The 16,459-nt window shown below is 49.3% G+C and overlaps 2 protein-coding genes across 4 annotated transcripts in view; one reads left to right on the forward strand and one right to left on the reverse strand.

Moving 5' to 3' along the window:
* LOC104667537 (protein PMS2CL-like) overlaps nt 1–16,459 on the forward strand; it is a 1,213,215-nt gene that overhangs the window by 1,164,588 nt on the left and 32,168 nt on the right. The window lies entirely within an intron of this gene.
* LOC104666112 (putative speedy protein E7) lies at nt 6,877–15,863 on the reverse strand. The gene is made up of 5 exons (XM_030932251.1): nt 15,268–15,863; nt 12,184–12,402; nt 11,097–11,155; nt 9,473–9,558; nt 6,877–7,423 (listed from the first exon to the last, which is right to left on the reverse strand). The coding sequence occupies exons 1-5, from the start codon at nt 15,389–15,391 to the stop codon at nt 6,883–6,885; spliced, it is 1,029 nt and encodes a 342-aa protein (XP_030788111.1). The 5' UTR covers nt 15,392–15,863; the 3' UTR covers nt 6,877–6,882.

Genomic DNA, 16,459 nt, shown 5'->3' on the forward strand with positions numbered 1-16,459 from the left:
ACACACCACACATGCACACACCACACATGCACTCACACCACACATGCACACACACACCTGCACTCACACCACACCTGCACACACACCATACATGCACTCACACCACACCTGTGCTCACACCACACATGCGCTCATAGCACACATGCACACACATCACATGCACACACGCCACACATGGAAATAGATCTCCCTTACACAACTGGGGGCTGTGTCAGGTTGTATAAGCATGCGGTAATGAGGTGTGATTTGATTGGATCTTGCAATAAAGTCATGTTGGGCTGTGTGATCTGACTGGATCCTGCCATGGGGGACACCAGAACTCAATCTGATTGGATCCTGGCTCCTGCCATGGGGTGTCCGGCTCTTAAATCGGTCCCAGCTCTTCAGGCCGAGCTCTTAGTTTCCACTCCGTGGTGGCATGCTTGGGTAACCTGAGAATGCACAGGGTACATGACCTTTAACCTGTGGGTCCATGGCAATTGAAAAGCAGCTGACAACTTCATTACATAAAAGTTGAACTGAGCCAGGTGCAGTGACTCATGCCTGTAATCCCAACACTTTGGGAGGCCTACGCAGGTGGATCACCTGAGGTCAGGAGGTGAAGACCAGCCTGGTCAGAATGGTGATTACCCTTCTAATCCCAGCTATTCCGGAGGCTGAGGCAGCAGAATCGCTTGAACCTAGGAGGTGGAGGTTGCAGTGAGCTGAGATTGTGCCATTGCACTCCAGCCTGAGTGACAAGAGCGAACTCCGTCAAAAAAAAAAAAAAAAAAAAAACAGTTGAACTAGATTTGGTCTGATGCAGTTACAGATTTACAAACCGCGCCCCCACCCTTCTTGCCTACACCTTCCACTCTTCATTGTTGAGGCATTAGGGATGGAGGTCATGTGTCTGTACTGACTTCATGCTGACCAGGAGCACTGAGTCCCCTAAGGTGAGAGGAAAGTGAGAGGACTGAAACTCTTGAGCTTCTGAGTTCAAATGAGTTCTGGGGTCACCTGGAGTAGCTTGAAGGGCTGGTATTGTAATACAAGCTGAAGATGGAAGTGTTGGAGCCTGAAGGGCAGATAGCTCACTATCCATTTAAATAAATAGGACCGAAAAGTAACAGAACAGTGGCCACGAGGGGCCCCATCAGAGGAAGAAACCAGGTGAGGTGTGGTATAGTGGACTCAACTGCCTTCTGAATCTCAGTGGTTGGCCAGGTGCGGTGGCTCATGCCTGTAATTCCAGCCAAAGAAAAGCCGAGACAGGGTGATCATGAGGTCAGGAGTTCAAGACCAGCCTGGCAAACTTGGTGAAGCCCCGTCTCTACTAAAAATACAAAAATTAGCCAGACATGGTAGCGTGTGCTGTAGTCCCAGCTACTGGGGAGGCTGAGGCAGGAGAATCACTTGAACCTGGGAGGCAGAGGTTGCAGTGAGCCGAGATTGTGCCACTGCACTCCAGCCTAGGTAACAGAGTGGGACTCCATCTCAGTCAATCAATCTCAGTAGTTGAACTACCGTTGATATGGTTCAGCTGTGTATCCCCACCCAAATCTCATGTCAAATTGTAATTCCCAGTGTTGAGGGAGAAACCTGATGGAAGGTGATTGCCTTACAGGGGCCGACTTCCCCGCTTGCTGTTCTCATGATAGTGAGTGAGGGCTCATGGGATTTGGTTGTTTAAAAGCATGCAGTACCTCGCTCTTCACTCTCTCTGTCTCTCCTGCTCCACCATGGCCAGACGTGCCTGCTTCTCCTTCGCCTTCTGCCATGATTGTCAGTTTCCTGAGGCCTCCCCAGCCACCCTTCCTGTACAGCCTGCAGAACTGTGAGTCGATTAAACCTCTTTTCTTCATAGATTACCCAGTTTCCGGTAGTTCTTTATAACAGTATGAAAACAGACTAATGGACCCTTCTGGTTGAGGGAATACAGCCATCTCTACTTGTTTGACTATTTCCTTCCTGTTCATCTCTATTTCCCAGGAGGTGTTTATCCAAGTGCAATAGGAGGTATTGGTGACCACACAGTCCCCTCAGTGTTCTGCTAGTGAATAGTTGAAGGTTGATCAGTGATCTCCTGCATTTTCAGTCTGGCATGGAAAAGCCCCCGTGTAACTGGTAAAGGTATCAGTGAGCACCAGGAGGTATCTAAATCCTCCAGGAGCCATAGGCATCACATTGACGTCCATTTACCAGTCTTCCCTGGCAAGATTCTTCTGAATTGTACTGCCTTGGCCAAAAGAGGTATGGGAGGGACCTGGGCGCAGTGACTCACACCTGTAATCCCAGCATTTTGGGAGATCAATTCAGGGTGGATCATGAGAGGTCAGGGGTTCAAGACCATCCTGGCCACATCCCATCTCTACTAAAAATACAAAAAGTTAGCTGGGTTTGGTGGTGGGTGCCTGTAATCCCAGCTACTCAGGAGGCTGAGGCAGGATAATCACTTGAACCTGGGAGGAGGAGGTGGCAGTGAGCCGAGATTGCGTCATTGCACTCCAGCCTGGGCAACAAGACAGAAACTTCATCTCAACAAAATGAAAAAAGAAGTCTGGGTGCGGTGGCTCACGCTTGTAATCCCAGCGCTTTGGGAGGCCAAGGTGGGTGGCTCATGAGGTCAGGAATTCAAGACCAGCGTGGCCTAGATGGTGAAACCCTGTCTCTACTAAAAATACAAATATTAACTGGGCATGGTGGCACGCCCCTGTAATCTCAGCTACTTAGAAGTCTGATGCGGGAGAACTGCTAATACCCGGGAGGGAGAGGTTGCAGTGAGCTGAGATTGCAGCACTGCACTCTAGCCTGGGCCACAGAGCAAGACTCCGTCTCAAAAAAACTGAAGAAAAGAGAAGAGGAAGTTTCCCAGGGAAGTACCTTGGCTTATTTCATAAAGAGGTACTGAAGGAAGCAGAGACATTTGGAGGACTTCCCCACCTCGTGCAGCTATTTGGTGCATGGCATCTGAAATTTGTTATTTCAGAGTCACCCCTTTGCTGACCTTGGAAATGGACTGACTGCAGCAATCTGTTTAGCCCTCTCCATGGCCCACATCAATATCAGTATTTCTGTTTGTTGCACATTTGATTTCCTTGTTGTTGCCATTTAGAAGGCCCCCTTTTTCCAGATCGCACCATGGGCATGGACCACAGAGATTGTGTCTTGTCAGTCTGTAGAAACAGTCAAGGCCTTGTCTTCTTGAACCACATCTCTGTTATTGAAACTCTAGAAGTCAGCTGGGTGTGGTGGCTATGCTTGTAATCCCAGCTACCTTGGGAGGCCAAGGTGGGCAGATCACCTGAGGTCAGGAGTTCAAGACCAGCCTGGCCAACATGGCAAAACCCCATCTCTAATACAAATACAAAAATTAGCCAAGCGTGGTGGCCACTGCACCCCAGCGACAGAGGAAGACTCCGTCTCAAAAAAAAAAAAAAAAAAAGAAACTATGCTTTTCTGAGTTCTGTGAGTTGTTATAGTGAATTATCAAACCTGAGGGCACCGTGGGAACCTCCAAATTTGCAGGCAGTTGGTGAGAAGTACATGTGGTCTGAGGACACCCAACCTGTGGCATTTGACGTAACATCAGGGAGTTGACATCAGAATTGCATCACACAGGCCAGGTGCAGTGGCTCATGCTTATAATCCCAGCACTTTGGGAGGCAAGGTAAGAGGATGGCTTGAGCTTGAGTCTGAGGCCACAGTGAGCTATGACCGCAGCACTGCACCCCAGTCTAGGTGACAGGACAAGACCCCAACTCCAAAAAGAAAAAAGAAAAATCACCAAGAATTGCATGGCAGACTGCCTGTCTTTAACAGCTTTAACTGTTGCAGGAACTTTTTTTTGTTTTTTTTTTTTTTTTTTTGAGAGGGGGTGAGGAGACACAATCTTTGCTGGTGATTCTCCTGCCTCAGCCTCCCAAATAGCTCAGATGACAGGCATGCACCACCACGCCTGCCTAATTTTGTATTTTTAGTGGAGACAGGGTTTCACCATGTTGGCCAGGCTGGTCTTGAACTCTTGCTGGGATCACAGGCGTGAGCCACCATGCCTGGCCACCTTTAGAGTTTTCTTACCACCTGGTTTTCCTCTCAATATATTTCTCTCATTTCCTGCTTTAAAACTCTAGCTTGGAGTCTAGGCGCAGTAGCTCATGCCTGTAATCCCAGCACTTTGGGAGGCCGAGGTGGGCAGATCACTTAAGGTCAGGAGTTGGAGACCAGCCTGGCCAACATGCTGAAACCTTGTCTTTACCATTTTTACAAAAGTTAGTCAGATGTACAGGCGGGTGCATATAGTCCCAGCTACTTGGGAGGCTGAGGCAGGAGAATTGGCTTGAACCTGGAGGTGAAAGTCGCAGGGAGCCAAGGTTGTGCCACTGCACTCCAACCTGGGAGACAGAGCGAGACTCTGTATCCAAAACAGACAAACCCTGTAGCTTGGGATCAGCCTTCTCTTCTATTGTTTTTCTTTAAAAACTAAACATTAAAAATAGATGTAAATGCTATGTTGCTGAGGCTGGCCTCAAACTCCTGGCCTCAAGTGATCCTCCCACCATGACCTCCAAAACTGCTGGAATTGAAGGTGTGAGCACTGCACCCAGCCTTGTGTTTTATTCTATGTAAAAAACAGTACAGGATTATCTTCCAGAGCTAATTAATATGTTGAAATAACCACCAACCCCATTAAGGAAAAATGTCACTCGACAGCAAATAATCAATCCAGACCAATATGATCACACTTGCTGTGAAGGTGAGAAAAGTTCATCTTTATTACGTTTTCCCAAGAGATACACTGCACCGTTCTCTTGAAAACACATAGCTCATGTCCTCCTTTAGAACACACATCCTTTTTAAAGTAACATACAAACATGCCAATACAAGGTACAAGATTACATCTGAATTCTCACATTTCAAACATACACTAAATATCAAATAAAAATTTATTTTTACAAGAATTTAGGGGAACTACTGCATAGCTATAAATGTAATATATACATTAACCAAGTATCACAGATAAAAAGTGTGCTCCCTTCAGCAGCACATGTAATAATAGATAAAAAGATTGAAAGGTAAACGATTTAGGATAAAAAGAATCCTCTCTTAAAAAGGAAAACAAAATCCTATTTATGTGTGTATAACAGTTATAACACCCATCACACAACTTTATAGAAACAGCTTCTATTCGAAAATACCAGTATTTCCAAAATATTTAAAATAAATGTAGTAATAATTCTATGCCCATCTTTTTCAAAATAAACCAATAAAATATTAGTATATATTAGACATGTTAGTATATATAGTCTAAGACATGTTAAAAATCACAACTGAATTCTCACAATTCAGTCACAAACCTAAACAACAAATAAAAATGTCTAAGATGAAAACTTAGGGGAACTACCAATAGCTATAAATAGAAGAGATTATTATGTAAGTATCGTAGATAAACAGTGTCCTCGCTTCAGAGGTACATATAATAATACAGAAAACAATTTAAAGATAAAAGATTTAGGATAAAAAGAATTCTGTCTTAAAAATGAAAAGAAAATTATCTTTATGTATATATAACAGCTATAACTCATCAAAAAACTCTACAGGAACAGCATGTTTTCAAAAGTACAACAATTTCCAAACTATTTAAAACAAACCTATTAATAATGCAATGGCCCACATTATCCAAACAAACCAATAAAATGCGTAGTGTGCATGAAGCTATCTGTTACGGTCTATGGCACTCATATTTCACAAAGAATTCCGTGCCAATCTGAGTGTCTGCCCTGTGCCTTCAAATGCTCCAGGACTGTGGCAACCAAGTCCGTAGGAAACAGGAGCTCCAGGTCCCGCCCCAGGGAGGTTGGAATTCAGCAATATCAAAAGGGAGGTGGTGCCGCAGGAAGGGGTGGAACCAGAAACACCCCTGGTTTCTCACTGTTCTCTATGGATTCCTAGAAGTAGCCCCCCGGTCCTAAGAGGACAACGTGATCACTGTCTTCAGCTCCTTTTAGAGCAGTCCAGGTTCTTCTAGATGATCTGCACAAATGGCTCCTCTCCTCCTTCCTAGTGTCTCCCATTAGCGTTGGAATAGAGTTCTTGCTGAAAATCCGCATCTCCCCGGGCCCGGTGTTCTGGAAGTGAGAGAGGATGTCACACTTCAGGGAGGCAGCTCTCTAGACAGGAGGGTTATTCACATCCCACGTCAAGTCTAACTAGAGTTCAGAGCAATTGGGAAATGCAATTTTATCTCCTGACTTTCATTCTATACCCTGCTTCTGAACCATTGTGTTCAACTGTGATACTTACACTTTGGTGACCCTGACTCCAAAACTCACTCAGTACCCCCAAAGTCAGCCCCAGTGATCTTCATAGCAAGGACTTTGGGTGGGTCTGCCCAGGCAGTAGGGCACCCTCAGAGAATGTGGCTTTGGACCTTATCACAGCTGGGGCCTTTTGTGTCACTTCAGAGCTAAACTTGTAACCATGCTAGATCTGTTTCTAATGTGACAACATCACGAACCACGAGTCCAGAAGCCTAATCCATAATCCTACCTCCTCATGATGAAGTCTCGTGCTCTGCTCAACGTGGTCAGCTGCACAAGATGTAAACCAAAGCTCCACTGAACCCTGAACCCAAATCGGTAACTCAAGTGCGTCAGTCATAATGAACCTCCCCGAACTCAGTATTTGTGATTATTTTTGAGTCAGGGTCTCACTCTGTTGCCCTGGGTGGAGTGCTGTGGCAGGATCGGGGCTCCCTGCAGCCCTGACCTCCCAGGCTCCAGCAATCCTCCCGCCTCAGCCTCCTGAGTAGTTGGGAGTAGAGATGCCTCCCACATCGCCTAGCTAATTTCTGTATTTTTGGTGAGACGGGATCTTGTCCCGTTGCCGAGGCTTGCAGCTGGATCAAGCAATTGGTTCCTCGGATTTCTGAAATAGACCCCAATATTCTTTCTTTACCCTGGAGGACGCAGATGTACCTTCTCTCAGGCCGATGACCTCAGGCCTCCATGGTCCCTGGAGCTCTAGGAAAGGTGGCGCGATCTCGCGCCCACACCCAGTGCTCTGGGTCATAAGCCTGGATCTGGAAAAACAAACACCCTTTGAGAAGATGGGGACTCGCCAGGATACCCCTCTCTCCCCTCGTCCAGCCTCCAGCCCACCCGATTCCTCCCCATATCCACCTCCCCACGCCCCACCCACCTCCTCCAACTCCTCCAGGGAAACCCAGGCCCTGAAGCCCATGGAACGGAAGAACTGGAACCGAAGCTTATGGAACAAGGCTTTCTGAGAGGGGTTCTTCCTGGCCCCCCGGCGCATGGAATAGAAGAACTGGAACCGACGCTTCTGGAACGAGGGTATCTGAGAGCGGTTCTTCCTGTACAGGAAGTAGATGATGTTTTGTTTGGGGGTCTTGCTGTCCTCCTCCATGTCATTGGCCAGGTAGCTGGGGACAGAAATCAGGTTACTGCTTAGGGGCACCACCAGGAGAGACCTCCGGCTGAGGTCAGCTTCCCAGAGGAGGGGAGGGGACCGTCCTCAGCTCAGGACTGGCACCCACCCTGCAGAGAGTCACGCCTTCCTCAGAGGGCTCTGCTGGACAGAGACCTGCTGAAGGGCGTCTCCCACTCCTTCAGGATAGAGACAAAAACCCAACTGGTGACCAAGAGTGGTGGCTTATGCGTGGAACCCCAGCACATTGGGAGGCTGAAGCAGGAGGATCACTTGAGGCCAGGAGTTTGAGATGGGCCTGGGCAACATAGCAAGACCCTCATCTCTGTTAAAAATATAAAATATACGCCGGACGTGGTGGCTCATGCCTGTAATCCTAGCACTTTGGAAGGCTGAAGCAGGTGGATTGCTTGAGACCAGGAGTTTGAGACCAGCCTGGTCAACATGGAGAAACCCCATCTCTCCTAAAAATGCAAATATCAGCCTGGTGTGGTGGCACAGGCATTAGTCCTAGCTACTCAGGAGGCTGAAGCATAAGAATTGTGTGAACCCAGGAGGTAGAGGTTGCAGTGAGCTGAGATTGGGCCACTCCGTTCCAGCCTGAGGGGCACAGCAACACTCTGTCTCAATAAATAAATAACTGTCCAGGTGTGGTGGCACAGCCCTGTAGTCGGAGTTAATCAAGAGGCTAAGGTGGGAGGATCCCTTGAGCTCAGGATATGGAGGCTGCACTGAACTATGATCTCAACACTGCACTCCAGCTTGGGGGACAGGGCAAGTCTGTCTCAAAAAAATAAAAGAAATTGGATACATTGATATTTTGCCAGGACCCTGCCTTCTACAGGCATCTAGTCTAATGGGACTGGGAGTAATCAGGGCAGATGACCTAATCCCAATGTCACATTATCATAGGATGTAACTGGAGAGCTACGATATGCCGAAGTTGGAAGATGAGGGAAGGCACGACAGAGGCTGTGGGGTCAACTGACTTCAAGGAATGTGTCCTTCCCTTCAGAACGACATGTGTGTGGGACACCCAGACAGAAAACACAAACGCAAAGTCAGTGGAGGGCATTTGGAAGGAGCAGTGAAGCCAAGCCAGGAAACACCAAGATGGCGAGCCAGTGTGGTTGTAGAGATTGTAGAGAGGGTGGAATTGGCACTGTGGACCCTGGCCCCGATTTAGAAAGACATCTGCTAAGGAAGTTGTTCAGGTGGACAGTGAGGGCATTGTGCTTTGGAAAGATGCTCAGGCTGCACTAGGAAGCCCCCTGGCTTGGGGAGAGACTCCAGGAGACCCCGTCAGGGAGCATTTGACAGTGGATTCGAGTGACGCAGGGGGGACTTGAACTGTGATCTCCGTCATGGGAACCCGGAGGAGGTCGATGGCATTTGCGGTTGATGTGGGAAGGAGAGAGAGAAGAACCAGAAAGGCTGCTTGCTGGGGGAACTGTCGTGTCCGCTCCTCCGTTCCCTTTCCCTTTTCTTCTCCCCTTAGGAGTGGTTTATGGTTCCTTTTGTTTTTTTCTTTTATTTGTACAGCGGGGTTGGAGTTTGTTTTTTGGCTTTTTTTTTTTTTTTTTTTTGGTGGGGGGAAAGTCTTGCTCTGTCACCCAGGCTGTTGTGCAGTAGCTCAACCTTAACTTACTGCAACCTCCACCTCCTGGGTTCAAAGGGTTCTCTTGCCTCAGCCTCCTGAGTAGCTGGGATTACAGGTGCACACCACCATGCCCAGCTAATTTTTCTATTTTTAGTAGAGATGGGGTTTGGCCATGTTGGCCATGCTGGTCTCAAACTCCTGACCTCAGGTCATCCACCTGCCTCGGCCTCCCAAAATGCTGGTAATATAGGCATGAGCCACTGCACCCAGCCTGAGTTTCTTTTTAGAAACAACAGTCTAAGAACAAGATAGTATAATCCTGTCTTTTTTGTACACCGAGTAAAGAGGACAAATAGGTGAAAGGATGTGAAAGGCTGGAATCCCACTTCCCCCGCTGTCCCAGGGCATTGGATATTGACGGATAGGAGGAAGCAAACCACTCACAGAGCCAGCAAGAAATGAATGCGTTGGTATTGCCAGGAGAAGAGGCCGGCCCGGCTAAAATACGCTATGACCATAGCCAGGAGATACTGATGGAGAGAAAGGAACACAAAAAGGGAGAGGTCACATCTTGGAAGAGGAAGATTGTGGAGAGGGGGAATGAGGGTCTGGGGAAGGGCTGCACCTCAGAGAAGGGACCTCAGTGTTGGGGTAGCTGTACTCATTTGGAAATGGCAGGGTGGAGGGACATTCGAAGATCGGATCCAAATCCGAGAAGTCGGAGGAAGGGTTTTCGGTGATGCTCCCAGGATGGTGGGTTCTGATGGGATCTTTGCAGGGGGTGTGTCTAGGTGGGCTGGTGTCAGGAGGGTCTTTTTTTGTGCCAGGCAGAGAACTGTCCCAAAGAGCAGAGAGTAGAGGGGCCAGGAGCTTCAGGGCTGTGGCCAGACTGTGACCCAGGGCTCAGATCCCAGAGGACCCGTAGGAGGGATGGGCTATTCATTCACTTGGCAAGAGACCAGGAGAATCCTGAGGGAGATGCTGACAAATCATAAAAAGACCAAGAATAGCCGGGAGTGGTGGCTCGAGCCTGTGATGCTGGTACTTTGAGAGGTGGAGACAGGAGGATCATGTGAGCCCAACAGTTCGAGAACAACCTGGGCAACATAGAGAGACCATGTTTCTACAAAGATTTCAAAAATTAGTTGAGCGTGGTAGCATGTGCTAGTCCCAGCTCCTCAGGAGACTGAGGCAAGAGGATTGCTTGAGCCCAGGAATTAGAGGCTTCAGTGAGCTGTGATCATGCCACTGCACTCCATCCTGGGGAGCAGAGCTAGACTCTGTCTCAGAAAACGAACAAACAAAAAATGTGTGGGGTGGCTGGGCACAGTAGGTCAAGCCTATAATTCCAGCACATTGGAAGGCCGAGACGGGTGGATCATGAGGTCAGGAGATTGAGACCATCCTGGCTAACACGGTGAAACCCCGTCTCTACTAAAAAATACAAAAAACTAGCCAGGCGAGGGGGCGGGCACCTGTAGTCCCAGCTACTCGGGAGGCTTAGGCAGGAGAATGGCATGAACCCAGGAGGCGAAGCTTGCAGTGAGCTGAGATCCAGCCACTGCACTCCAGCCTGGGCGACAGAGCGAGACTCCGTATTAAAAAAAAAAAAAAAGTGTGGGTGCCAAGACTCAAGACTGTGGGAGCTGGTCGGGCACAGTGGCTGATGTCTGTAATTTCAGCACTTTGGGAGGCCAAGGTGGCTGGATCACCTGAGGTCAGGTGTTCAGGACCAATCCGGCCAACATGGCGAAACCCCATCTCTACTAAAAACACAAAAATTAGCCAGGCGTGGTGGTTCACGTCTGTAATCCCAGCTGTTTGGAGGCTGAGGCAGGAGAATCACTTGAACCTGGGAGGCATCGGCTGCAGTGAGTCAAGATGAAGACACTGCCCTCCAACCTGGGCAAGACTCTGTCACACACACACACACAAACACACACACAATAAAAGACTGTAGGAGCATCTGGTGGGAGGTGGTGGAGGGAGAACTGTGGGTTTGGAAGCGGTGCCCTACCCCGGGCCATGCATTAGAACAGGAGCACAGTTACATGGAGAACAACCTTACCTTGTCCGACATCCTCAGATCTTTGTCCCAGGCCAGGAATCTTTTAATGACAGGATCCTCTGTGATTAGAGAGCAGATGTCAGTGTGAGAAGCAGGACAGGGTTTCCGTGGGAGCAGCAGGGCAGCGAGGAGAAGTGTGCCTCCTGGGGGGAAGTCTCAGGATTGTGGCCACGGGTGAAGTGGATGGGAGACGGGAGAATGACTTTCACTGGGCAAGGGAGAGAGGCTCCTGCTCTGAGACTCCCCTGGGAAGAGGCTGAAGGAGGCCCTGGGTGTGAGAATCTACAGGATGTGGGGCTGGGAATAAGTCAGGACGTCCTCCCAGCAGACCCGGAGGGACCGCTGCAGAGTCGTAAAGGAATTCCCATCATTTCCTCATGAGACAGTCACATCAGGGTGTGACCATGGCTTTGGTATCCCCCACTATGGATGGAGACACTTAGGTTTAGAAAAGTTAGTAAGAAACATTAAGTTTCAGAGGGCACAGCTGAAACTGCTGTCTTTGTTTATTGATTTTGTTTTTCTTTATTTGATTTTTATTTTTATTTATTTGTTTTGAGACAGAGTCTCTGTCTGTGGGCCAGGCTGGAATGCAGTGGTGCGATCTCGGGTCACTGCAACCTCTGCCTCCCAGGTTTAAGTGATTCTCCTGTCTCAGCCTCCCGAGTAGCTGGGATTACAGGCATGAGCTACCATGCCCAGCCTTGGTTTTTCTTTTGAGACAGAGTTTTGCTCTGTCACCCAGGCTGGAGCGCAGTGGTGCAGTCATAGCTCATTACATCCTCAAAGTCCTGAGTTCAAGCAATCCTCTTGCCTCAGCCTCCCAACGTGCTGGGATCTCAAGCATGAGCCACCACGCCTGGCCCGAAACCAAACCTTATTATCCAAAGCACTGACCTTTATCAAGTCTAGCCTAATCCTCTATCGTCTCCTAAGCGTCCCTCATGAGTGATCACTTCAGAGTCCTCCCACATGGAGAGCTCACCCAGTAGGGGCATATTGTTTCCATTGGAAAAGTGTGGTTATTGCAAGTTTCCTCTTTTTAGAATGAACAGGATTGGAGGTGCTCTCTGGGGTGTCCTCCTACCAAGCAGCCTGTTGAAGGCCTCGTGGTGTTCGGGGAGCACGGGCGACACTCGCCGTCGCTTCAGCTTCATGTTGAGGCCACACAGCGTCTCCGCCACCCAGGTCTCCTCAGGCTCAGGGGCGAGCTCCTTCTCTGGCTCCTCCTCAGATTGGTCCAACCACTCTCTCTTCCTTTTCCAGCAAAGGGACCTACATGAGGGGCTGGGATCTACCCCAAGGGCTGAGTAAAGAAACCAGACCACCGTATAATGCTTCTGCAATTGATCACCTTAGACCCCGACCCCAAACCCCAAAGCACTCTCCATCCTCCCCAGCCTCGCAGACTGCTGACTTCTCCAAGCCATCTTTCCTTCTGTCTGTCTCCTCTGCTGAGCCCCATGTGCCGCTCTATCTCCTCCCCATTCTCCCGTTTCTCTATCCTCAGAACACTTCCTCATGTCCTTCCCTGGTCCCTGGCTCTCTGAGTCTCTTCTTTTCTTTTCTTTTTTTTTTTTTTTTGAGACACAGTCTTGCTTTGTGGCCTAGGCTGGAGTGTAGTGGTGCGATCTCGGCTCACTGCAACCTCTGTCTCCCCAGTTCCAGTGATTCTCCTGCCTAAGCCTGCCGAGTAGCTGGGATTACAGGTGCCCGCTATAACGCCCAGCTCATTTTTGTACTTCTAGAAGAGACAGGGTTTCACCATGTTGGTCAGGCTGGTCTCAAACTTCTGGCCTCAAGTGATCCGCCTGCCTTGGCCTCCCAGAGTGCTGGGATTACAGGTGTTGAGCCACTGCGTGCTGCCTCAGTACCTTCATTCTCACAAACCCTCCTCACATGCTCCTTCCTTCCTTCTGGGCCCTTCCTTCTTCTTCTTCTTTTTTTTTTTAGACAGGTTCTCACTCTATCACCAAGACTGGAGTTCGGTGATGCTATCTTGGCTCAAAGCAACCTCCACCTCCCAGGTTCAAGTGATTCTCCTGTCTCAGCCTCCCAAGTAGCTGGGATTACAGGCGTGCACCACCACGCCTGGCTAATTTTTGTATTGTTAGTATAAGTGAGGTTTCACTATATTGGTCTGGTTGGTCTCGAACAACTGACCTCAAGTGATCCACCCTGTCTCGGCCTCCCAGAATACTGGGATTACAGGCATGAGCTACCACACCCGGGCTTTGTTTTTCCTTGGACACGGGGTTTTGCTTGGTCACCCAGGCTGTGATGTAGTGATACAGTCATAGCTCAGTGCAGCCTCAAAGTCCTGAGTTCAAGGAGTCCCCTTGACTCAGCCTCCCAATGTGCTGGGATCTCAGGCATGAGCCACCATGCCTGGCCTGAAACCAAGCTTTCTTTTTTTTTTTTCTTGAGATGGAATCTCGCTCTGTCGCCCAGGCTGGAGTGCAGTGGTGCGATCTCGGCTCACTGCAAGCTCCGCCTCCCGGGTTCACGCCATTCTCCTGCCTCAGCCTCCCGAGTAGCTGGGACTACAGGTGCCGCCACCACACCTGGCTAAGTTTTTGTATTTTTAGTAGAGACGGGGTTTCACCGTGTTAGCCAGGATGGTCTCTATCTCCTGACCTCGTGATCCGCCCGCCTCGGCCTCCCAAAGTGCTAGGATTACAGGCGTGAGCCACTGTGCCCAGACAAAACCAAGCTTTCTTATCCCAAGTGCCCACCTTTATCAAGTCTAGCCTAATCCTCTATCTTCTCCTAAGCATCGCTCATGAGTGATCACTTCCGAGTCCTCCTGCATGGAGAGCTCACCCACTAGGGGCATATTTTTCCCATTGGAAAAGAGTGGTTATTGGAAATTTCCTCTTTTGTAGAAGAATAGGATTGGAGGTGCTCTCTGGGGTGTCCTCCTACCGAGCTGGCTATTGAAGGCCTCGTGGTGCTCGGGGAGCACGGACGACACTCGCCGTCGCTTCAGCTTCATCTTGAGAGCACACAGCGTCTCCACCACCCAGGTCTTCTCAGGCTCAGGGGCGAGCTCCTTCTCTGGCTCCTCCTGAGAGTGGTCCGACCACTCCCTCTTCCTTTTCCAGCAAAGGGACCTACATCCGGGGCTGGCATCTACCCCAGGGGCTGAGTAAAGAAACCAGACCACCGTGTAATGCTTCTGCAACTGATCACCTTAGACCCCAACCCAAAACCCCAAACCACTCTCCATCCTCCCCTGATCACCTTAGACCCCGACCCCAAACCCCAAAGTACTCTCCATCCTCCCCAGCCTTGTAGACTGCTGGCTTCTCCAAGCCATCTTTCTGACTTTCTCCTCTGCTCAACCCCATGTGCCACTCCTTCTCCTCCCCATTCTTCCGTCTCTCTGTCCTCAGAACACATCCTCATGTTCTTCCCTAGTCCCTGGCTCTCTGAGTCCCTCCTTTTTTTTTTTTTTTTTTTTTTTTGTTTCGAGAGAGAATCTTGCTTTGTCACCCAGGCTGGAGTGTAGTGGTGCAATCTCAGCTCACTGCAACATCCATCTCCCGGATTCCAGTTATTCTCCTGCCTCTGCCTCTCTGGTAGCTGGGATTACAGGTGCCTGCCATAATGCCCAGCTCAATTTTGTATTTTTAGTAGAGATGGGGTTTCACCGTCTTGGCCAGGCTGATCTCAAACTCCTGGCCTCAAGTGATCCTCCTGCCTTGACCTCCCAAAGTGCTGGGATTACAGGTGTTAGCCACTGCACCTGGCCTGAGTTTCTCCATTCTTCCCACACACCCTTCTCAGGTTCTCCTTCCTGACCTCTAACCCTTTTTTTTTTTTTTTTTTTGAGACAGCGTCTCACTCTTTCACACAGACTGGAGTGCAGTAGCGCGATCTCGGCTCACTACAATCTCTTCCTCCCAGGCTCAAGCAATTCTCTTGTCTCAACCTTCCAAGTAGCTGGGATTACTGGCACCCACCATTACCGCCTCGCTAATTTTTGTACTTTTAGTAGAAATGGGGTTTCACCATGTTGGCCAGGCTGGTCTTGAACTCCTGACCTCAGGTGATCTGCCCGCCTTGGCCTCCCAAAGTGTTGGGGTTACAGGCGTGAGCCACCGCACCCAGCTCCCTTCCTTCGAGTTAGTCAATCCTATCCCACCTCTTCTTCCTCCAGTCCCCTCACCTGATGGTCCCGACACTTCATCATCCACTACCTCCTGGAGGGGGTACCCTGAGGTGTTCGGTTGGGGGCTCTCCTCCTTATCCTCGGGGAGCAGGGTCGTGATCTTTCCCAAAATCTGTTCCATCCCACGCAACCTAGTCTCTGTTCTGTCCAAGGCCTTCTTCTGGACTCTGCTAGGAGCCAGAAGAGTGTGTTATGAATTCTCGAGGCTGGGAGAAGTCAGGAGTGGCGAACAGCTCTGAGAAGATGCTGTTGTCCACCTCAGCTCCCAGGCGCCAACGGAGTCCGGTCCCTCCAATCAGGAAGGTTGGAATCTCTGATGTCATTGGCCATTCCAACCTGGCAACCAGTTTGAAGAAAAACACATGTAACTGCCAGGCTGATCTCTTGTCCCGGAGATCCTGGGTGAATGGTGTCTCCTGCCACTGTCCCGACCTCAGACCACTGTCCACAAGCATCTTCAGTGTCTCTGTATCCCTCTGTTCCCTGTCCCAGCAGAGGCTGTGTCCTCTCCACTCAAAGCCTGAAGCATGTTGGGGTCTCCTCTTCTCTGTAGATGCCCATTTCAGAGTCCAGTGTGGTGGGAGAGGGAACAGGGTGGGAAAGAACTAGGGGAAGCAGAAACGAAACCTGACAAGAGTGAGATGATCATGTACAAGAGATCCCAGGAACATTGACTCAATGAAAAAGTCACATGAGAGCACTCAATTTGGCAGAGCTTTTCTGCCGAATGTTCACTGACATTCACTGTCCGAGATTCTGTACTGGGGGTACACGCATCCTCCGTCCTAAGAGACATTTTGAGGCCTGAAAATCGTAGGAATCTGCCCATGAGCTCACACATATTTCCACTGGCGTCCCCAGTTTCAGGGAGTCCATGGATTACCTAAAGCCAGCCCCTCCAGTTCGGCTAAGAAATTCTAGTTTATATATCACGTTTTCTATCATATGTATTGCTCTGAACTCAGAAATTTCCCTACCGTTTATGGATTCTATGAATAAAATATCGCATGTACAAAAAGACTAAATTGAAAAATCTCAGCTGTGTGCAGTGGCTCGTGCTTGTAATCCCAGCACTTTGGGTGGCCAAAGGAGGAAGATTGCCTGAGGCCAGCAGTTCGAGACCAGTGTAGGCAAGATAGTAAGATCCCCATCTCTAAAAAAACAAAACCAAACCAAATTAGCCAGGTGT

This window comes from Rhinopithecus roxellana, chromosome 6 (assembly GCF_007565055.1).
Source record: "Rhinopithecus roxellana isolate Shanxi Qingling chromosome 6, ASM756505v1, whole genome shotgun sequence".
NCBI lineage: Eukaryota > Metazoa > Chordata > Mammalia > Primates > Cercopithecidae > Rhinopithecus > Rhinopithecus roxellana.